Source organism: Primulina eburnea, chromosome 17 (assembly GCF_022965805.1).
Source record: "Primulina eburnea isolate SZY01 chromosome 17, ASM2296580v1, whole genome shotgun sequence".
Classification (NCBI taxonomy): Eukaryota; Viridiplantae; Streptophyta; class Magnoliopsida; order Lamiales; family Gesneriaceae; genus Primulina; species Primulina eburnea.
This window is the reverse complement of record NC_133117.1, coordinates 2,033,811-2,056,860: the sequence shown is the minus strand read 5'-3', so window position 1 is coordinate 2,056,860 and position 23,050 is coordinate 2,033,811. Positions and strand designations below refer to the sequence as shown.

At 33.9% G+C, this 23,050-nt stretch overlaps 2 protein-coding genes across 4 annotated transcripts; one reads left to right on the top strand and one right to left on the bottom strand.

The window, feature by feature from the left end:
- Positions 1-270: 270 nt before the first annotated feature.
- Positions 271-15,075, bottom strand: LOC140818745 (probable polyribonucleotide nucleotidyltransferase 1, chloroplastic). Of its 3 annotated transcripts, XM_073178794.1 has the most exons (25): positions 14,650-15,075; positions 14,169-14,237; positions 13,786-13,892; positions 13,649-13,691; positions 11,674-11,757; positions 10,655-10,719; positions 10,390-10,546; positions 9,670-9,726; positions 9,287-9,400; positions 8,113-8,376; positions 7,868-7,942; positions 5,902-6,015; positions 5,363-5,455; positions 4,384-4,562; positions 3,408-3,591; positions 3,175-3,222; positions 2,939-3,011; positions 2,599-2,672; positions 2,410-2,517; positions 2,221-2,315; positions 1,785-1,848; positions 1,597-1,650; positions 1,479-1,520; positions 907-1,370; positions 271-735 (listed from the first exon to the last, which is right to left on the bottom strand). In XM_073178794.1, exons 1-24 carry the CDS (start codon positions 14,992-14,994, stop codon positions 975-977), a joined length of 2,904 nt encoding a protein of 967 aa, XP_073034895.1. In that variant the 5' UTR covers positions 14,995-15,075; the 3' UTR covers positions 271-735; positions 907-974. The 3 variants fall into 3 exon arrangements, with proteins under 3 accessions (XP_073034895.1, XP_073034896.1, XP_073034897.1); XM_073178796.1 differs by lacking the exons at positions 14,169-14,237; positions 14,650-15,075 and adding an exon at positions 13,408-13,489 and having other exon boundaries at positions 278-735; positions 13,786-13,859; XM_073178795.1 differs by lacking the exons at positions 13,786-13,892; positions 14,169-14,237; positions 14,650-15,075 and having other exon boundaries at positions 277-735; positions 11,674-11,770; positions 13,649-13,668.
- Positions 15,076-20,299: 5,224 nt separating this feature from the next.
- Positions 20,300-22,415, top strand: LOC140818573 (AAA-ATPase At4g25835-like). Its single transcript, XM_073178577.1, has one exon. The coding sequence runs from the start codon at positions 20,446-20,448 to the stop codon at positions 21,982-21,984; it is 1,539 nt and encodes a 512-aa protein (XP_073034678.1). The 5' UTR covers positions 20,300-20,445; the 3' UTR covers positions 21,985-22,415.
- The last annotated feature ends 635 nt before the right edge of the window (positions 22,416-23,050 follow it).

Genomic DNA, 23,050 nt, shown 5'->3' with positions numbered 1-23,050 from the left:
CACATTAGGATACACTACTCTATGCACACCAAATTTTAATGTCACTGTTATAGAAACATTGCGGGTCGTATCGTGTGGTTCTCTGCGTAGAAGAAAGTATTTTTGTGTTAATTTTCAAATAAAAGTTATCGATTTTTAAAAGTAAAGAATGAATTTAAGTCATTTGAGTTAAAGAATGAAGTAAATAATAAGAAGAAGGTTGTTATGGAGATGTGTTTGGGAAAAGAATGAATTTTGTAATTTAAACGACATTGATACATTAATATCTAACAAAATCCAATTAAAACGAAGAGGAGGTACATGCACCTACCTACCTACCTACCTACCTTAGAACTAAAACATGCTACGAGGATATATGATCACAATTCTGCTGCTCGTGCATTAAATTCGAGGTGTAAAAAATGTGCTATAGTTGCTGCTAAACTCAACTGCTTTAATAGGGAACCACATGAAAAAGTAGTGTGTCGTCAGATGAGAAAAACAACCTGTAACACATGGAAAATGCAGATATTGTGAGCGAGCTGGAGCCAAGAAAACAGGTCTGGAGCATCGTGCAGATCTTCATCATGGTAGTACCGCGAGTAGAACGAAAACGAGAAGCGAGTTTATCCAGCTTACATGACACTTGGAACTCTTGTTTGTCATGCATAAAAGACATAGCACCCTTCGTTGGTTTTAAAAAGTGTATCACTTTTGGATATAGGCAAGCTGGTCAACTTCATGGGAGTAAATTTCCTATCAGAAATAACGGCAAAAGTTTCAGACAACTCTTAGACACAGCCCAAGCCCAAGTGATTAAAAATCAATGTGTTAAGTTGTATTTTCAAACATTGAAAGATAACAAACTATGGATGTGTAATAGCCAATAAATATAAGTTGACAGGATATGGAGATGCTGCTTCATACCTTTGTTCTCCATCGGAGGAAATTCGATCCATCAGTGTTGTGTTGCAAAAATCCTTAAGTTATCATATCTATCCACTCTTGGCTTCTCCATTTACTACTGCGGTTTCATTCTTGCTGGAAACACTGATGGCAGGTTTGTCACTACTTTTCTTTGGCCTGCTTCTTTCTGATTCAAGTGCATCTTTTGCCGAACTTACCAATTTCTTGACAAACTTGTCCTCCATGAGGGTATCGGCCTCTACAGGCTTGCTTTTGGAGGACCTCGTGACTTTAATATCAACACTTATTTCATCGGATAGTTCAGCATTTTCAACTTCTACAGCCTTCGTGACTCTCTTTCGTTTACTCTTCTCGATATTTTCTTCACTGAGGTCCACAGTAAGTTGCGTTTTGCCCGAATTCTCAGTGTTGGAATCTGGAAGTAAGGCACGCCGGCTCAACCGAAGTTGTCCTTTTCCATTGATCTATAAAACATAACCTTCGTAATTCGGGGTAGTACAATACTAACAAAAATGATTTAGTTACATTAGTAGAGTCAATAGCAACATAAAACTTGTAGCAGAAAAATCAACCTCAATGAGCTTTACATCAATAGTATCTCCAACTTTGACAGCCTGTGATTTGCACTTGAATATGTTAGCATCACAATCCTCAAGAATTCGTTAAAGAACTTCGGTGCAGAATACTTACATCTTCTGCCTTTGCCAACCAACTTGAGCTCAACTCACTAATATGACACAGTCCCTGAAGCATAAACATAAACAACTACACCATGTTAGGCCAGAGGAATGACAAGAATTCATAAAGTGCTACAAAATAGATTATTAAATGATGCTCTAATGCACGCAGCACAAATGCTTTTTCAAAATTTGGACTACCTCTCGGCCAGGTGAAATCTCCACAAAAACTCCATATGGAGCAATAGATTTGATCTCGCAATTCCTAAATACAAAATCACAATCAGATACTCTGGTAACAATTGGGAGACAGAGGTTTAGATCATTTATTATATACTTTCCAAACAAAGAACATTTTCAGAGATAAATTCAGTTTCTACAGTGATACGAAACTCTTAATATAGACTCAGCAGCCACCTCCAACAGATAAATTATTATGCTTGATAACTACAAATCCTCAAAATTAATACTGAAATTCGGTTTACGTAACACTATTCAGGAACTCGGAACGTCTCCAAAATCCATAGTCTCGGTTGATAGCCTCTCAAAGTCAGTCAATGTAGCCTTATAGCCAGGAATTCCTCAAAAATGAACAATGTCCAAGGCAGACTAAGAACGGATAAAATAGAAAGGAGACCTGTAAATGTCACCAACACTTGGAACCATAGTGAGGTTGCTAATAATGGCTATAGACTTCTCCAAACTTGATAAATCTTTAGATGTTATTTTAACCTGTCAGTGTGACATCCACATGTTATGCTTCATTCTTGAAAAGAAACTAAGATTAACAATCAACAATGAGAGGATAAGTTATCTTCTGACTAACAATTCCGTTATCTTGAGCCTCTATAGAATAGACTCCAGTCTCCTCAATTATGCTTTTCACTTTTTTGCCGCCTGAACCAATGATAAGGTTAACCCTCTCTGGTTTCACCTGCTTTAGCATAAAAGTTATAATAAATCCACATCTCAGTTCTGATAAAATCAAATAAGATGGACATCTAGATTGACAAACCTTCATAACATGAATTATAGGAGCATATTTGGACAGTTTCTTCGAAGGAGGAGGAAAGCATTCTGACATCTCGGCTAAAGAAGAAACAGAAAGGAAAATGAGCTTCAGAGATTGAAGGTAGAAGGTACCACCTATAACAGTACATTTCATTCTTGGTGCATCTATTGGTTCCTTAAAAGATATCCAAAAATCGACTTTATTATCCTAGTTCTATTCATCCGGTTGCTTATCTAAAGTGCTAGAGGCCACTGTGAATTCCAATTTGGTTATCCAAGATTTTCAGGCACGTACAGGTCAGATCTTATATCACGGCAGTTGATAGCATGATTCAATAATATACCAAGAATTTGCTTTCGACCCTCTCTTGCTTGCAGGAGAGCTTCTTTCATGACTGGTATAGTAATTCCTCCCACCTGCCATTACATATTTATAATGAACCCAGACTATTTAATAATGAACAAACAGATACAGTATCAATAGTAGGACAAGATAGATCCAGAGTACATGATTAGCTAACTCAATTACACACATGGAGAAATTAGAGAAATAAATTTCACAATGAAAAACTGATTTGACCTTTATGTCCATCTGGAATGCAGTTAACCCATCTTCATTTCCAGCAACCTGAAGCGCCAAATTATAATTTACTCAACACGAGTCTAGCAACTTCATCAATGCATGAGTGACAACACACAGCATGGAATTCCTCTAGACCAAATAAGCAAAGGAAAACAGCGCATATTTTTCTAGACAAACTAAGAGAGAGGTCGAGAAAACAAATTAATATTGGAAAATAAAGTAGCCACGACCTTGAAATCCATATCTCCTGAAGCATCTTCACCACCTGTTATGTCAGATAGGATAAGTGGAGTGCCGTCTCCTCCAAACTCTTCAGTGTTCAAGACCATACCCATTGCTATTCCGGAAATTGAACTCTTCACTGGAACGCCAGCATCTTGTAAAGCTAAGCAACCCCCACACACGGACGCCATACTGCCAAACGCAAATACTAAATATATAAAAAAATCAATAACTAATCACTACAAAACCTAATGACTTTTTATTAAGAAAAGGGGTGGGGTTGAAACTTGGTGTTCCTTGGTTCAAGTAAAGAGTGGTAGGTGGTGGATGGTTCTAGGTCTGCAGAGCAGAGTCACACTGACTGAGACAGGGTTAAGCGTATAGATTGGCAGTAACTAACAGGGATGGGGTTAGAGTATTTGTGGTAGTGTTGGGTGGTTGTCGCATCCAGGGACGAGTCATGAAAAGAGGTGGTGGCTGAGCAAAAGAGTGCCTCATGGCTAGCATGGTTTCAAATGGTATGTAAGCAGAGATTTAGTGGGGGTACCACATGATTTGACAAGTAAAGGTGGACAGAGGGCAAGGATTACTGATAGGTGATAGGTGCAGGGACAACAGAGAGTGGTGGTAAGGGAGGTATTTAGGATATGGGAAAAAGGATTAAAAAAAGGATCTACCTCATCGTATTCTTAATTTATTTGACGAATTAAATCCCAGAATCATTAGGAAAGGCCAAACGCATGGGAACGAGGTAAACAACAGGAGATTCCACATTTTTGGAATTAGTATTGCCTTGGAAGTAGCTTTTGTGGATTCAAACATACTATCAAATATCAATAAAGCATGGAATGACTCGAGACCATTTAGTCTTCCAACCTCATTTCTAAATTGCAAGCAGCGTCAGGGTTATGAGAAAAAATTTGAGGCATAAAGAACATAAGGAGAAAATACTTGGTCACCGAACCAACCAACACGATGCACTACCTTGAAGAGCCATTGCTTTCCGTTATGGTACTCTCAACACGAATAGTGTAAGGGAAGTGATCTTCTGAAGGCAATATAGGCTCCAGAGCTCTCTCAGCAAGCATTCCATGGCCAATCTCTCTTCTAGATGGTGCTCCTTGACGGCCAACTTCTCCAACACACGAGGGAGGAAAAGAGTACTACATGTGAAACCAACAGAGATACAGAATTTTTCTTGATTTTATTAACTAAAGCCTTGGATTTTCAATTCAGAATGACATACTATACAACCCAACGGGCAAAATAGATGAGTCAATGCCAGTGAATCTAGAAATAACAGTGCTTATGAATGAATATTCATTTTAGGAGCGGAAGAAAATTGGAACACCTTCCTATGTAACATTGCTTTGAAGCACAAGTATTGACAATTTGTAAAAAAAGCATATGGAGATTCTAGATAATTGTCACACTTGCCTGTTATAAAATGTAATATGCTTTGATTATTAATTTAATTTAGTTTAATTGATGTGTAATTGAAATAAATGAATTAAATGTGAGTAAGAAAACCCCACATTAAAACTGTTTGTGCAGCTGTTATTCAGTGCACAATTATAAAGGAGTTGCTTAGACCCTTAACATAGGTTTGCATCATCAATCAATTCATCTTCTTCTAGTAAATTTCATGTGATCTTCAGATATGCGAATTAGAGTAATATGGTCAATAATAGAAAATTAACAAACATAATCAGGAAACCGCTAACCTTTAGAATTGAGAAAATACATATGGTTAGTGTATTGGAAAGGTTCCGCCAAACTGTTTAGCTACGGCGGAAGCAGTATGCAATATAAAAAATATTGCAAGAGGAAAGAGCACATCACCAGAAGTTCAGGTTGTTAACTTGTTGAAATCAAGGTCAAGTCTGAAACTATCATGGATTTCTACCAGCAGCTAATATAACTGCTTCAACTAGAGATACACAAAAATTTTACAAAGTTTTACCTGAAGATAGAATCTCTTGAACTCGTCTTCATCTATAAGGTTATCTAGTCTCTGTGCCATTTGTTTATCACCAAGTGTAACCACAGCTAATGACTACAAAACAAGAATGAGAACACATTCTAATTTTTCAAAATGAAAGGATGTTACAATTTATTGATAGGCTGGAAAACTATTCCATACATCTATATTAGTTATACAAGAACCAAGTGGAATCCCATATGAGACAATTACTTTTAACATTTCCCGTTATCTATAATGCTTTTTCTCGGTATATCTTTTTTATCAATTGTAATTTTACATGAAATAAATAAAATTGCTTGTAGAGAATTTTGAACTCAGTGATTAACATTTCCTGTGATCTAAAATGTTTTTACTCATCATAATCATTTTTATTAGAATGCAGCTATTTACTATTTTAAAAGAAATTTAAAAAAATAACTATTTTTTCCACAATCAAAACTTTTCAATCTCCAAAATAAAAGGTTGATGAAAAGAAAATGAGAAAAATGTAAAAGAGCAACAAACTAATATCACCGAACCTGTGTTTCACCACGAGTGAAAAGAGCACTGCCATGAGCTCTAGGAAGAAACCCGCAACGTGAAGTAATCAGCCGTAAATCCTCCGGTTTTCTGTCATCACTTCTTTTTCCTCCCTACATAAATGAGAGATAAAAGATACCAGAGTGAAAATCATGGAACAAGAAAAACAATTTATTCATCAGGAAAAAGGCTGCTATAATTTATGTTATGGCAAAGCAAAAAAAATTATATAAGAATTTGAACACTTATACCATGTTTAACTAAAATTGGGAATTGGATTCGGATTTGGATTCTAAATCTATGGATTTAGAATTCCATTTTGGTGTTTGACAAATGTTATTTAAGAATTCAATTTGATAATCAAATTAATATTATTTGATATTTAAAAATTTTGTTTTACTTTTTTTTAATCCCTTCTTAATTAGTAACATTTGATACCATGTATTGTTTAAATATTATAAATAAAAATATAATAAAAAAATTATATTTAGCAATGCAAAAAGCCATCAAAAGAAAATTGAGATAAAGCCACCGGATTATGATTAATCAGGTTTTTTAGTATTAAAAATAATCCAGGTCCAAAAGTGTTGGGTGCAATAATTGTCCTTACTTGGTAGAACGATCGAACCTTGGTGCTTGAGCTGTTGTGCGGTTTAAAAGATTTGAATTGCACAATTACCACTAGCTATAGATTTTGGTAAAGCGACAAGCGCTCGGTCCTACAATTGGTATCAGAGCCAAGGTCGTGAGTTCGATTCTCATTGATCGCAAGGAGTGCAATTATTGGGAGGGAGATTGTTGGGTGCAATAATTATCTTTGCTTGGTAGAGCGATCGAACCGTGGTGTTTGAGCTGTTGTGTGGTGTAAAAGATTTGAGTTGCACCATTAACACTAGCTATAGTTTTTGATAAAACGGTAAGCGTTCGATCCTACAAAAAGAAAAAATTTACATAATTTTTAAAATACATAAATATTTTAATTGATTTCAAAATAGTTTTTTCAAATGTATATAAGTGTATGTGAATCAAATGTAGTGATTTTTGTGAAAATGATATTTTATAAGTTCTGAAAAGCACAAAAAAAATATTTTGTCCATATAACCCAAATCTCAAGTAGTTCTTTCATTTTTGTTGTGATTTATATCAAATTCTATCAAATCCCAACAAATTCCAACAAATACAAATCCCATTTTAAAATATCATTATACCAAACACTCAAAATAGAATTTTTAATTCCAAATCCTACCAAATTTCATGAAATCTATCGAACCAAACACACTGTAAGTGAACAACTTCGCTTTTTCCATTCAAAATCAAATCCAACCATATGACATTGAATGCTAATAAATAACCATGTCACAATATGATGCTAACATCAATGTGAAATATAAACAAAACCACAAGACTTAGGCAGACAACAATTAAAAACAAGATGATATATTTGGATAAGAGTGAGGATCCATTGAAGTAAACTGCAAGTTATAATTAAATATTGAATTTTGTAGAGTCGTCATTTATCTGAGAGGTAACAGGCAAAAGATTTACATAATTCAAACATAAAGGCCACATCCACAACAGTGTCTAGGGGGCAAAAACTCTTAAATTTCTATTATGTTAGGATACAACTGTCACATCCTTGTGCAAAAGAAAGTCTATTGAGGTAAATATGGTATTAAATTTTCCGCATAACTAGATTACAAATAAATCGTTCAAATATATATCAAAACTTGACAAAAATCTTGCATGAAACCATCTTTTAATTATGATATAATTAATATATCTCTATATAAGTAAAAATAAATTGAGATATAGATATGATAGGAATTTTCCCTTAGATAAACCACAATCAAATCATAGCATAGATACATCGTGATGTAATAATATTAAATTTGATTTTAAAATAAGTTTGATTTCAAAAATAAAAGCATATAGATTAAGATAACATATGCTTATAGGAAATCTTACCTCCACAATACGCCTCCTCAAAAACTTGGATGAAACCTCTTTGAAAACAAGCTTCACATCTACTTCAGAGTAAAACTAGAAGAAAATGAATTGACGCAAACTATGTTAATTGCAATAACACCTGTAACACTTAAATTTTCAGGAAGAAATTTAAACAATTTTTTTGCGTTATCATCCATAGATGCAAATGAGCAATCATCCGTAAAAAGAAAAGTATGAAGGTTGCCTCCATGGCCAACAATTACCAAGGGGGTGGGTTTTTTTGAGACTGGCTTGATATGAACATCACCTTCATCAACTTCACCATCCACTACAAACTCTTCATCCTCTTCTTCATCATCAAGCAAGTCCTGGCCCACTTCACTGGTAACAACAGCTTCTGTTTTACTAACAAATCCTTGTTCAGTAAATATGCTCAACACCTTTGCTTCCAAAGATGACAACGCCTTCTTTCTAGGTATTTTGTTCTTAATTTGAAGAGCTTGAACTAACTCATCACCTGCAATTTCCTGAATATTATCAAAAATCACTGTCATGACTTAAGATGATACTATACTTACAATCATAACAGTATTAAATATCCAGAGGTTCAAAATAGTTTTATACGATGTTTCACAAGTTGGCGCTACAAAGGAAACATCATGTTTAGAAAGCCAATAATATTCAACCCTACACACTGTTTATCTACCAAACAAACATCCAAGAGACATGAAGTCATAAAAAGTTGAAAATATAGTTTGAAACATGCTTACCTACTTAAGACATATCAAAACAAGTAATGCAACTCACTCAAATAATAAGCTCTGCTCTTCCACTCAACAAATACTGGATTTCCTAACTTACCTCTCAAACAAAGAAACCAAAATGTGTAGCAACAATCAATGTCTTAGTTGATCTGCACTGTTCCTTGAGTGTTCTCACAACTCACTGATTTTTCATTACGGCATAAGTACTAATTGCATTTAGATACACGGAGGAAAGTCTCACCAGCATTTATACAAGAAAGATGAGAAAATTCTTGATAGGATAGATAAAAAAATTACTGCAATAAAATTTAAGATCATCAGTAGATCTGTACCTATACGTCTATGTTTTGGATGTGCACAGACATCCCAAATCAAAAGGAATTGAAAAACTAAAAAAATACCAATATTAATACATTATATGGTGAATAAAAGGTTACAACCACACAAAAGACAAAATGACTTGATAATTTCCATGTCATGAGTTTATCCCAATTCCCACACGCTGAGGTTAAAAGGATGCTAAGAGTACAAGATAAAAACAATACACTGGGACAAATAAAGATGTGACACTAATAAAATTTGGCTAGGATTTATTTTTAAGATCATGAAGTTAGAATTTATAACATGAAAAAGTATTATGGGAAATAATGTCATAAGAGAAGATTAAGCATACTTCAACATGCTTATACAGCTCAGGAGGAGGCAGTTTGATTGCGTCAAGCATTTTTGGTTTCCCACACATCTTCACCAAGATTTCCACCTCTTTGCAAATAGTCCGCACTGCGTTCTGACATTGCAGGCAGTAAAAACTTCTAGTTACTCACACAAAGCTTAACAAGATTTATGATTGTTCTAAAAAAATTGAAGTGGATTAAATAACATCAAAGGTAGCTTATGGTGAAAATACTTTTTTGACCCGCAGTGGGCCAGAAATTGCAAATGTATTTTGAGAAACACAAAAAATATTCCTTCACACAGACATACTGCTATTCCGCAATTGAACCACAACAAATCAATACATGGCATATCAAGATAAGAAGCACAGAAGTAAGGAACCTGTCCAACTTCTACAGCTTGCAATAACTTCTCTTCAGGAAGGAAGTCGCAATAACCCTATGATAATCCATTGATTGAACACGAAAGAGGTTAGAACATAAAACCTCAGGAATCCAGTACTTCAAAATAATCTTTATTATACAAAATATATGTGAATCATTTATGCAGTGAGAAACATCTTTAACCAACCTATGGAGATATCCTTTCTGCTAGAATTTAAGGTCAGTAAGCCAGTGTTTGGCAACAGGATGCAGTGAATATGTACCAACTACCAAACTTTGAAGCTGGTATTTTTTAGTAAATAACCAATAATCTATGTGAATAACATCTATAAATGATGACAATCTGATTTATGAGAACTTCTACAAAATAGAGAGTATCTTTCGATCATTATTTTGTAAATCAACCTTTTAATGCTATATTTCAGATATGAAACCTCGGGCAACCCAATTTATGAAGTTCAAGCGCATCAGTTACTGTTCCATAGGTTTTAGGTAAGGGAATAGTATAGACAGCGTAATATGATTTCAAAGCTATGACATATATATTCCAACCGCCCAAAAGGCAAACCAAATTTTACAAGCAAACATCAGATTAATCAAACTTTTTGATCATAATGTTATAGATTTTTCCATAGAACCGTCAAACTCTGTTTTACCAGTCATTTCCTGGATTCTAGATATAATTAAAAGCACAGATCTCAAAATTTAAAAAAATAACCTCTATCATCAGTATAGCACTATCTGTCCCTGCTAGCAACAAGTCCAGCTTAGAGTTTTCTATCTCCTTGGTAGTTGGATTCACAACAAACTTGTCGCCAATAAGACCAACTCGCACCCCAGCAATAACTTTAGAATTTGGCACTTCTGAAAGAGCTCTGTTTTATAAGATTTTTCACATAAAAAATTAAATTTCATAAATTAGATCAAATTGATTAACCTGATATAGTCAGCCAGTAAAAAGAAAGAAAAAGAAATGGGCATACACGGCAATTCCAGCTGCTGTTACTGCCAAAGAATCTGGGGGATGTAAACCATCATAACTTAGAACCTGTCCCATGGGATGATGAAATTCAAAAGGCATGAAATAATACTGTCAGTGTTGCACAATCATGAGCTGGCTAGGGATGAGTAGTTAATCCAACTAAAACTGACAAAAAGAACCTCACTTCAAAATCATGTGACGTGGCTGACTCATATCACTCGTATTTAAGCTAAAAAATCAACTCATTTCAGTTGGCTCAAATCCGGTGAGCTTAGTTTTTCTAATTAGTATCTGAAGATATCTATAGCTGACATCTGCAACTCAGTCTAAACAAAAAATTCAATTTTCAAGATTTGCTAGTCATCTCATAATGTTTCAGATATTTGCTTATATACATCAAAATCACAGCGATTTCCATCTTTAAAAGTCTTTAAAGGCAACTGATTTTCAGATTTCCACAATATTTATTCCATGAGAACAAGTATTTGAGAGAATGACATTATAATGAAATGTATGGGAAAAACAATACAGAGAGCTATTTTCACTGATTCACTTGTTAAATGTCACAAATGTTTCACATCAAACATTAAAATTAATAAAGAGGAGCTTATAAACCCAAGAAAGTTATACCACCTAACAGGCAAGCTTTTTCGGATGGTACACCTCTTAGATTTATAACATAGCATCGGTGTTCTCATGGAGAGTTGACATAGCGGAAAGGACGACCAAAAAGCCATCATCAGATAAGTGTTGATAATTGTCAAAAAAATGCATATTATAGGCTAGATTAAGGTGCATGACTGAATACTGAAAGGTATGTGAAAGCCGTCTAGAGTTGGCTTCCACGAATGTCGGCTTCTCAAGAGCTCGGCAATGCTACAAATGTCCTATATCGAACATTAAAACTAATAAGTAGTAACTTATAAACCCAGGAAGGTAATAACACTCAATAAACAACTCTTTTGGGATGGTACACCTCTGAAGTTTATAACCTAACATTGTATCACGAAAAATAAATACCCAAGATAATATCTGTGTTTCATGATAAAATCCCTTGAGCATCGTTGGGCGAAGAGGTCTATCTATGAGTCGGCAGATGAGAACCTGCAAGAAGAAACTACTTAATTCAAATGTCAAGTACATATAGACAATTTGATAGAGGGGGAGAGGCATACATCCAAATGTCAATAAATAAAGTGACATAATTACTGGTAAAATCCACAACTGTAAAAGTATCACATAATCGACCCCGAGCCCACTAAAATAAATACAAGAGTGATGCCGATTATATATCAATTGTTTTGGTATTTGTTTATTCTAGTGGTATAAAAAGTTGAGCAACTTTCTTCCCAATACATTAATTTACTTTATCATAGACAAAGCAAGCAGTTACACAATCACTTTCCATTATTTTGGAAAGTTATGGTGCAAAGGGACTGAACTTTTTTATGCAAGAAACACAATCGGAAGTAGAACAAAGTCAATGGACAACAGCAAGTCAATTGGAAGACAATGGTCAACCAAATGAAATTAATGACTGACGATATTACCAGTGGAGAAAAGTCCAAAAATGCAAGTGTTGAGAAGTTGGGAAGTTGGATGCTCATCCGATTGAGCAAATCAGGAAGAGCATTAGAAAGCTCAATTTGACAATCTAGGACGATCAGGAGCCCAATTAATGGTGTAGCAGTCGGTAAGTAACCAATTGGAAGCTCAAACTAAATTCGATGACCAACTTAACACGTATAACAGACAAAAGTCGGCAATCGAAAATGAACTGTTCACAACTTGTAGTCTATGACAGCCTCAAGTAGGAAGGCAACTTGAGGCTGTCTAAGAGGGATAGGCAATCCGAACGTGAAGGTCATTTGAAACTGACAGACCTTCCTGAATAAAGAAGGAAGACCAAGGTGCAAAGTCATAAGAAGTAGCCCGAATATAAAGACTAACAAGGACCAAGTGGTGATGGATCCAGTGTCTTTCTCGAACTACGTTAATTTTTTGATAAAAAAAACAAAAAGGAAAAAATTCGGCTATAAGTTTTATGTTTTTTTCCTAATAACTTTTGAGATCCTATGCATAGTATTAAGTCGTCAAGTCGTCATAATAGGTTTCAAAATAGGCAGGCAATTTAAAAGAAGCGAAAAGATAAAACATGTAAAGGCGTACCCAGATCTAGAAGAATGAGAACATAGACAAAGAACTAAACATAAAGGCGTAAAAATTCAAGAAAGCACAAAAAATGCTTTCGTGATAACGTTGATTTACTGAGCTGACAGAATCTTGTACAATCATATGAGTTTCTATTGATTACTCTAAACTCCTGTCTATTTCTCAGTCACTCGTAAAAATATGTTTCCTCAATTTCAAGTTTTGTATTTTTGCATAAGCTTTCTACGAATAAATGCTCTCTTGCTTTGCTTACAGACATTTGTATGTTGAATTGTTAGATCATTTCTTCACCATTCTTTTGTGAATATCTCATGTGCATATGAATCCAGAGTGTAGACAGTTGTATGTTGAATTGTTTTTTCTCATTTAATAATTTTATCGGTCACTACCATCAATCTCTTATTATTCAACTATGTGCCCTAAATTTTAACTTCATAATTGTGCGGTCCTTGCAAAACAATTTTATACTTGAATTCGACAATATTTGTGATGAGTGATTTGATAGAAAGGTTCTTCCACCAAATATTACTATTTACTATAAATGTAAATTAATGAATTGTGATGAGGGGAGATATAGAATACCATTCTATAATTCAAAAATATATGTTATCAGAGACAGCAAAGGCAGTCACTGGTATCAGCAAAAAAATCCTCTCTCTGGATACTGAGATCATCAGCATCAATTTGCATTAGTTTTACCCAGACAAAAGAAATTATAATGTCATGCAAGCATGTAAAAATTAAATGGCGCTCATTTAACCATGAAATAGCCCATGGTATCCCAACAGTAAAATTCCTTAGCAGGTTACAAAAGTGGAAATACCTCATGATCCTTGGTCTTTCCCTCTCGTTTAAAAAATCCTCCACTGCAGAGAGGCAGGTTAACAAAAACTTAATCCTCCATCACAGAACATCCATGGATTTCAAATATTAGAAGGAAGAAAAAATGTGCATATTTACCTGGTTCGACCAGCTGCCGAAAATCTTTCTTGATAATCTACCGAAAGAGGGAAAAAATCAGAAGGCTCGCTAGGATCCTCGGCCATACAAACAGTTGTGTGGATGATCTACAAAAAACATCAAAAAAAGTGTTTTAAACAACATGCTGCTAACACATTTATACATCTATCAACGATAGGTTCAGCACTTCAGCTTGAACTTCACACTAAAGTTCTTTTACTCGGATCAAACCGACCAAACTGAGAAGCACGTGCATTTGCATCTGAATGGACCTTCTTTAAGATTAAGCAACAGCATATATAACTTTTCTGATCTAGGGAAATTCCAAGAAATAATCTGGTAGAACTTAATTGGGATACACACGTATTAAGTTCAAAACATACGGTTTCTCCATCTGTAACAGTAACGGCACCACTAGCTTGTCTCCCTATGTGACCTGTCTCAACAAATATCTGCAGAAAATGCATAACAGCTTGAGGTAAAAATTCAACTAAAAAATCTGTTAAACATCCAAATAACACAACTAAAAAAATATGCTAGGGGAATAATTAAGCAAGACAAACTGGACCACAATTATTGTGATCCATTTTAAACGCCATAGCTATCATGCCTAAAAAAACCAAATTTATTCTGCCTGAAATCATAATAAGGAAAATATTTGAAGCAAAGCATAATCACCAAACAAAAATGTCACAAACCCAGCATCCTCTCAACAAATCATATTCAAGAAACAATCTTTAACCATCGTTAACTATTGTTCTTTAGCATAGTTGTCCCCAACCCCATTAGCAGCAAACTAGCAATATGAAACGTAACACACAAAAATAACGGGAGAAAAAAAAGCAACGAATTCAAAAGCCTAACATGACGATCGCCGACTGGGACTTTAATGGAATAAGGAGCGGAGGGTTGCAGCAGTAACGGAGCCTCCTCAATGCGAGCATTATCTTCCGCCGTCAAAGAAGCTTCAATCCTAAATCGATCAAACAATGTCCTCGTCCACTTACTGCCTCCATTTCTTAATTTTCTCGCTCTGGAACTTCGAGAGACGAAATTCGGCAATATCATGGAAGCAAAATGACGATTAACCGAGGAACTAAAGCAATTCAAAGTAGAAGACTGAGAAAATATTCCTGCTTTCTTGGAAGTTGACACTTTGGACTGAAATGGTGGGGTGTGGAAGGTCGAAGTGGGACGTGCTGCCAGCATTTCTTCGTCTTCCCAAAGTTCCACCGTCACTGTGTGTGAAGTATGTGTAGCATTTGCAGGCTTATCCGATGAGGAAAAATGGAAGGTGGCGGGTGGGGTCGTTTGATGGCGGGCTGGTAATGGGCTTTATTTTGAGTAATGGCTGGCCCAATGAACTCTTTTGGGCTTGCCAACAGCCCATATCACCACTGATATGATTTTTGCCTATTACTCATTCAATTTTCTCACAGCATTTTTTCTGTTTCTATATAATAAAAATAAAATTTTATTTATTCCTTATTATTTTAGTTCTTCTCTAAGTTGATTTAGTTGCATTATTATTAGAAATCATGTATAAAAATTTTGTTTATATAAATTAGATTTTCTTTTTGATGTTTTTTATGTTAATTAATTTTCGTGTTGAAATACGGTAAAACCTTTATAAATTAATTATGTTGGGACCGGGATATTTTATTAACTCAGAGAGATATTAATTAATCGATAAATATAATTTATTATTTTAAAAAGTGATTTTGATTCAACAAAATAGATTTTTGATTACATGAAAATAATTGTTTCTCATTAATGTCCATATCATATTTCTTGAATTACAATAAAAAAAAAATCATTGTATATATATATATTTATAAAAAAAAGTAAATGATATTAATTTTTTAATAAGTAAAAAGATATTTATTATATTGACTGCTGGAATAAAACATATTGACTAATCAATTAAATTCTATTGCGTAATGTGTGAAAACCGCGAAAGACAATGATGTATGAGATCTTTAATTTATACCGTCGTAGTAATATTTTATCAAGTAGGTATCTTGTGAGATAGTCTCATGAATCTTTATTTATGAAACGGGTCAACCTATCAATATTTACAATAAAAAGTAATATTCTTAACATAAAAAGTAATATTTTTTCATGGATGACCCAAATAAGAGATTCGTCTTACAAAATACGATTCGTGAGATCGTTTCACGCAAGTTTTTACATATTTTCTCGTGATGAAAAATTTTAAAATATATTTTATTATTGCAATGAGTTGAAGGGTATAAAACAAAATATGCAGAGGAAATCTAACACAAATGGCAGGTGCTGTATCATTTACCAAAAATCAACGAAAGGTTCAGATTTCGCAATAAATTTCAACTTTTTTTTTTCTAGCAAATACGAACAACTCTACACATTTTTTCAATCGAAAGTTTGATATTTTACCAAAAATTATAACCGACCATGATAAGCTAACCCAGGACGTAGACCCCCTCTGCATCAGCAAACCAGGGACGTGGTCGGGGGTTGCACATGGTCCCCTCTGCCTTCGAACTCAGGGTGGGTAGGTTGACTTACGGTGCACATATATAGCTCCTCACTTTTTATAAATTTAAATTTTTTTCCTTCATACCGATTTCGGAGTAAACATTTTTTAACGTAAATTTGTTGAGTAGGTCTCTTGTGAATTTTTATCTGTGAGACAGATCAACCCTTCCGATATTCACAATAAAAAATAATAGTCTTAGCATAAAAGATAATACTTTTTCATTGATTACCCAAATAAGAGATCCGTCTCATACAAATTTTTACCAATTTGTTTCAATTTTTTGTTAAACAAATCGTTATATATAATATTTGAAGCATAACAAAGAAAAAATAGTGTTTTGGTGTAATTTTTAAAATCCACAAGTACTCCTCTCTCTTTTTGGGTCCTTTTTTTTAATGAAAAATTAAAACTATGTAAAAAAAAATTCTGAAAAACTTATTAAACAGCATAAAATTTAATTTTTCGATCTTAACTTCAATTTTTAACAAAGCTATTAAAAAAAATTAAACTAGAAATACATGCAACACGGACAAAACTAGGGCTAGTATATACAATATATTGGTTCCTTAAAATCCAGAAGTAAAACAAACAAATTTGTTCGTTCAAACTTATTTATTACAAGAGTAGTAAATTGAAAATCATTGTTACTTGTATTTTATTCTACATACTTTATATTTTTTTTACGAGAGCACAAAAAATCATAGGAGAGCGTCTCACAAAATTCTCATGGCTCTATTTTGTGAGACAAACATCCAATTTGACCTGGTCTATAAAAAATTATTATGTTTTATGATCGACACAAAACTCATATGAGAACATTTCACATGTCGATTTTATGATACGAAACTCTTATATGACATATCCCATGAATATTTTTTTAATGCAAAAATATTACTTTGCACTACTAGTAAGAATCAAATCGATCCGTCTCAGATATATATGAATCATGAGACCTACTCGTATGTTAAAAATAAATTTTTTTTTTTTTGTAAATATGGACCAGATGAACTTATCTTTCAGATTTCACGTCTCACACGAAATCGCTTTTCTACAATAAATTTTTTTAAAAAATATTCTCCATGTAAGTTGAAATAATTATTATGTGCAAGTAATATAATGTATTTTTTGTGTTTATGTTGATTATTATATTTATATTTATGTTTTTTATAATAAAAAAATGATTTTCATTAGGGGTGATCAAATTTTTTTACTAACCGCCCGAACCGCCCGAACCGAATTGTACCGCACCGTGTTTCATAATATTTTATAAAAACCGCGATTAAAAATATTAATCATAAACCGCACCGCATACGCGGTTCGGTTATTTTTTTGGTCAAAAACCGCACCAAACCGCACCGCCGAAATCGTTTGTCATAATATTAGGCCTAAAATTATAATAATTTGTAAATAACATATTTTTATAAATAAGTCATCATTCATTATATCACAACTCTATTCAAAATTATTATTTTTACAAATAAAACTTATCTTTTTCTTAATTATTCTTTAAATTAGTCTTTTATTAAATATTTATTTCTTTTGTTACAATATTTTGTTTGAAGTTTGAAAGTAAAAAAAAAGATAAAATATTATAAATGTCATTTTTGTTGTGAATGTGTTGTGTTGTTAAATTATTACCTTGGTTTTGAATCTTGATTATTGTTTTATCTATTTTGATTTTTATATGTTTTGTACTATATTTTATATTTGAAGACAATATATTGTTGTTGTTTTCAAATAAACAACCGCAACCGACCGCAAAACCGCTTGAAACCGCTCAAAACCGCAAGGCTAATTTTTCATGTAAAACCGCAATTAATTTTTCAAAATACTAACCGACCGCATATGGCAATTCGGTTTGAATTTTTTCAAAATAACCGCAAAACCGCACCGTGATCACCCCTAATTTTCATCCCAAACTCACTTTTCAGGAAACAAAGCAAATCTTTCAAATTCTATTACATCTCAAATATCATGTATGGATTGTTGGGGCGATATTATCAATTATTGATCTTGAATAATCCTCATCCAAGTAATTATTATATCTCATTAGAGTTAAATACGTGATATTGACTTTGATGTCAAATATATTATTGCTTGAAATCAATATGAGTAGTAATTACACCAACTTTAATATTTTAAATTATACACTAACTCGAAACATATCTTAGTTATTTTCACAGAACATGCAACTATTCATTCTGATAGTTAACTATGTTGAAACACAATAAAATAAATATAATTAAAAAATAAACTCGATTTAAAAATTAAATTTTAAACGAAGAAAACTTATGAATTAAATAATTTTTGTTTATGATGTGAAAACTTACTGACGCTGTTATTCGATACACATGTGATAAAATCATCATGCTAACACAATTAATTTATACCACATTGATAAATTGATTGATTATTATCGGTGGAATACAAATTGTTGTACATAATTTTAACTTCAATTTTTGAAAATGTATATAAAGTAATGATTTAAAACCCAAAATCCATCAGCGAAATAAATCTCGTCTCATAATTAAATCCATCAATCCATCCACAATCCGTAATTTGTTATAAATATTAAATTCCGTCTCTATCATATATAGATGCTCACTGATACAATAATATGATCTGGTCACACATGTAAACATTTTAAAATATAAAAAAAAAAATCATGCTAGACGGTCTCACGAGTCAATTTTGTGAGACTGATATTTTATCTAGATCGTGAAAAAATATTATTTTTTATGTCAAAAATATTATTTTTTATTGTAAATATGAACAGATCAACTGATATCATATTATATAACCAATTCATAATATCAGTTTCTATTTTTTAATAGTTGAAATGTATATTATCTCTATTTATGTCAACTCAATAGCATCCCTTCAGCCCCTATTAAGATAGGAAAAATTTGTAAAATAACATCGATCAATTATCTAATTAAAAAAATGGCTTCATCATGTGTATTTTTCAGGAAAAATTTGTAAAATGACTTAGATCAACTATTTAATTAAGAAAATGATCTCTTCGAATACACGTGAAGATCTCATCGCAGTTAAAAAACAAAATACCTAGTTAAGATATGTCATAAATGGTCAATTAATTAATCTCTCCATAACCGTAAATATTCTTTCCAAGATTGCAATTTTCCTTTATATTATATTATAAGAAAATATTATATTTTTTACATGCCAATGAATATCACTTACCAAGTGCCCTTTTTCGTATCTTCTTGTATATATCATGACTTGTCTTTTTCGCACACAGAATATTTTCCTAAACAATGCTTTTAATATTTTCTATTTTATTTGTTTTTATGGTTTTTTATTTATTTATTTGTGTTTTTATTTTGTAGGTGGGTTTTTTTTTTTTTGTTAACTTGATGGTGTTTGATTTTCAAATAAAGTGTACAAAAATTATTTTATTGATTTTGTATCTTATTGTCTTATTTTGTTGTTTTTTAATGGAAAAATTTATGTTTTGGTAAGATAAATTTTTTTTACCTTCATTTTTATCTTGTAATATGTCAATATACTATCTCAATCATTTTTGTTAGAGTGTTGACATAAAGTCGGATATATCAGTTATGTTCGACGTCATACCATCATTTTTTGGTATCATTACATCATGTTTCAGTACTATTTCGATACTAGTATGAAAAAGAACTAAATTAAAAAAATATAAATTAAAAGAAAAAGAAATATGAATTTCCTTTTTTAAATGATTAATAACCTTTTGAATTAAGAAATAATTTTGAACAAAATATTGTTGAATTTATGAACGTCTCTTACATAAAATATTGTATATAGGTCATACTAAATAAATGATAGAGATTTATAAAATAAGGAAATCGAGTCAAAGATTTGAATATTAATATGTAATCTTTATATTTAATAAAGTTTTGATTTATATAATATAGATATTATTAAAATATTTCTCCGACAAAACCAGCAGCATCACCATCACCAGTTCTATATAAATCTCAGACAATTGGCTCGCTGTGTTTCCACTTTACACCCAAACTTGTCCTACTTTCTCCCTCGAAGCCTCCATTTTTGTACTTCTACATTTCTTCTTTAACCGCAGATTCTCCTTTCTCCGTGCTTCATCCTCTGCATACATCGGCGAGCCCGGAAAAAAAGCGAGGATGAAGGAGATTTGGACAACAATGGCTTCGATAATGGGCGTTTGGGCATTCTGCCAAAGCCTCCTTCAGACAGTTTTCCCCCCGGAACTCCGCTTCGCTTCCTTCAAACTCTTCCACCATTTCTTCAGCTTCTTCTCGTCCTGCTACTACTACGACATCACCGAAATCGATGGTGTCAACACCAACGAGCTTTACAACGCCGTCCAGTTGTATCTGAGCTCATCAGCTTCCATATCGGGCACCCGCCTCAGTCTTACCCGTGGTCTGAATTCTTCCTCCATCACCTATGGCCTGTCGAACAACGACCGTTTGATCGATTCTTATAAAGGGGTGACTGTGGAGTGGGAGCATATAGTCACGCAGAGGCAAGCTCAGAACTTCTCGTGGCGCCCATTGCCGGAGGAGAAAAGAGGGTTTACCCTCCGGGTAAGGAAGAAGAGCAAACAGATGGTGCTCGGTTCGTATCTTGATTATGTCATGGAAAAGGCGAATGATTTGCGGAGGAGGAATCAAGATAGGTTGCTTTATACGAACTCGAGAGGCGGGTCATTGGATTCGAGGGGTCATCCCTGGGAATCTGTGCCGTTTAAGCATCCCAGTACTTTTGATACCTTGGCCATGGATCCTGTCAGGAAATCTGAGATTATGGCTGATCTTTTGGAATTCGCTAGTGGGGAATCTTTTTATCAGAAAACTGGGAGGGCATGGAAACGAGGGTATTTGTTATATGGTCCCCCGGGCACTGGTAAATCTAGTATGATTGCGGCAATGGCTAATTTTCTTGGGTATGATATTTATGATCTTGAGTTAACTGAGGTGAACACCAACTCTGAATTGAGGAAGTTGTTGATGAAAACTACTTCCAAGTCCATTATTGTTATTGAAGACATTGATTGTTCCATTAACTTGGCTAACAGAAATAATGCCGATGGAGGCTGTAGAAAAAATAGCTTCGCCATTGCATCCCCTCCGGGGTCTAATGTCGCGGAGGCCGGAGCAAACACGATAACACTTTCCGGGTTGTTGAATTTCACCGATGGATTGTGGTCTTGTTGTGGGAGTGAGAGGATTTTCGTGTTCACGACAAACCATATCGATAAACTCGACCCGGCATTGCTGAGGAGTGGGAGAATGGACATGCATATACACATGAGCTATTGTTCATCTCCTGCATTGAAGATTCTGCTGAAGAACTATCTGGGAACTGAGGAGAATGACCCGGAGAAAGAAATGCTGGAGGAATTAGAAGGTGTGATCGAGGAGGCAGAGATGACTCCTGCAGATATTAGTGAAGTGTTGATCAAGTACCGGCGCAGTAGGCGTAGGGCGATGGAGGAATTGTTGGTGACATTGAAGGAGAAAGCCGAGAAGAATAAAAGGGTTGAATCGAAGAAGAAAAACGGGGATGAGGTTGAAGAAGAGGAGCAAGAGAAGAGGGCATTGGATAGCCCATTGGAAGACGGTGAATTTAAAGAAAATTGCAGTAAATCTGAAGGAGAAGATGAAGATGAAGATGAAGCTGATCAAAAAATGCATTGAATTTTGTTTTCTGACTTTTAGCAACTATTTTCTAATGTACCGTAAGTGTTGTTTGAATCGAGAGGTTTGAGGATCTGCAAGAAAGGGTGATTGATTGGGGCACTGGACTAGAGGGGTTAATGCTGTCGGACTGGGAAAAAAATAAAAGATGGTCCTGTAATCTAATTCAATGCCATTTATTTTTGCTGCTTAGGATCTTGGTACCAATTTATTTTGTGATCGATACAGTCCATCGATTTCCATGTGGTGTGTAATGTGTTGGTTTTAATCTTTGCTGTTTCATGTCGGACTATGGACCAGATCAACACACTCGTCACGTAGTTAATATCTAGTCGTATTCCTCCTCCGATCTTTAAACAACTCCCAAGGAAGTAGGAAATAAGACCGAACGAACACGAGACCTTTACACAACTCCAAAGAGACACTTCACGTTCGTTCATAATCAGATGAACGACTATTTATTTGTTGACTTCATCAGATGCCATTCCAATCTCCACTGAGCACCCTGCAAACCTGTCAACATGGAGAAACGCAGACCTTTATATGGATAGTATTTGTTGGAGCTTTGCTTGAATCTTGAATTGTTGTGTAATAATGGATATGTACCTAGAGCCAATGTGGTTTTTACTCGTCGATGACAGTGTTCTGAAAAGCGGTATGTGGTAGGCGGACGGTTACTTACCGTCTAGGCGACTAGGCGGGGCCTAAGTGGTTTTTTTAAAGCTTAAATTTATTAAGTGGTTCATGAGTATTATGTTTGTATATGAAATATATATTATTATAAAATTTAAAATTGTAATAATAAATATATATTAATAAATTTTTATATATGTATCATCCACGTCAGTTTACTACTTTACTACAACCGTTGTACAATGAAAATTAAATTTGCTTAACATTTTTTCCAACATAATATATTGATATTAAACCTAAACATCTAACTCTTCTAGTTCATCTCCTTATTTTTCCGATACTTCTTCTGTATCGGATTCAAACTCAAAATCCATGGCTTCTTCATCCGATACAAATTCTTCTTCGTGAAGTTCCCTTGCATCTTTAATATTTG

Coding starts and splice junctions, on each gene's coding strand:
- LOC140818573 (XM_073178577.1), top strand. CDS start 20,446: ATGAAGGAGATTTGGACAACAATGGCTTCGATAATGGGCGTTTGGGCA.
- LOC140818745 (XM_073178794.1), bottom strand. CDS start 14,994: ATGCTGGCAGCACGTCCCACTTCGACCTTCCACACCCCACCATTTCAG. Junction 3,592..4,383: donor GAAAGCAATGGCTCTTCAAG/GTAGTGCATCGT, acceptor TGCGTTTGGCAG/TATGGCGTCCGTGTGTGGGG. Junction 2,518..2,598: donor CTATAATTCATGTTATGAAG/GTTTGTCAATCT, acceptor ATGCTAAAGCAG/GTGAAACCAGAGAGGGTTAA.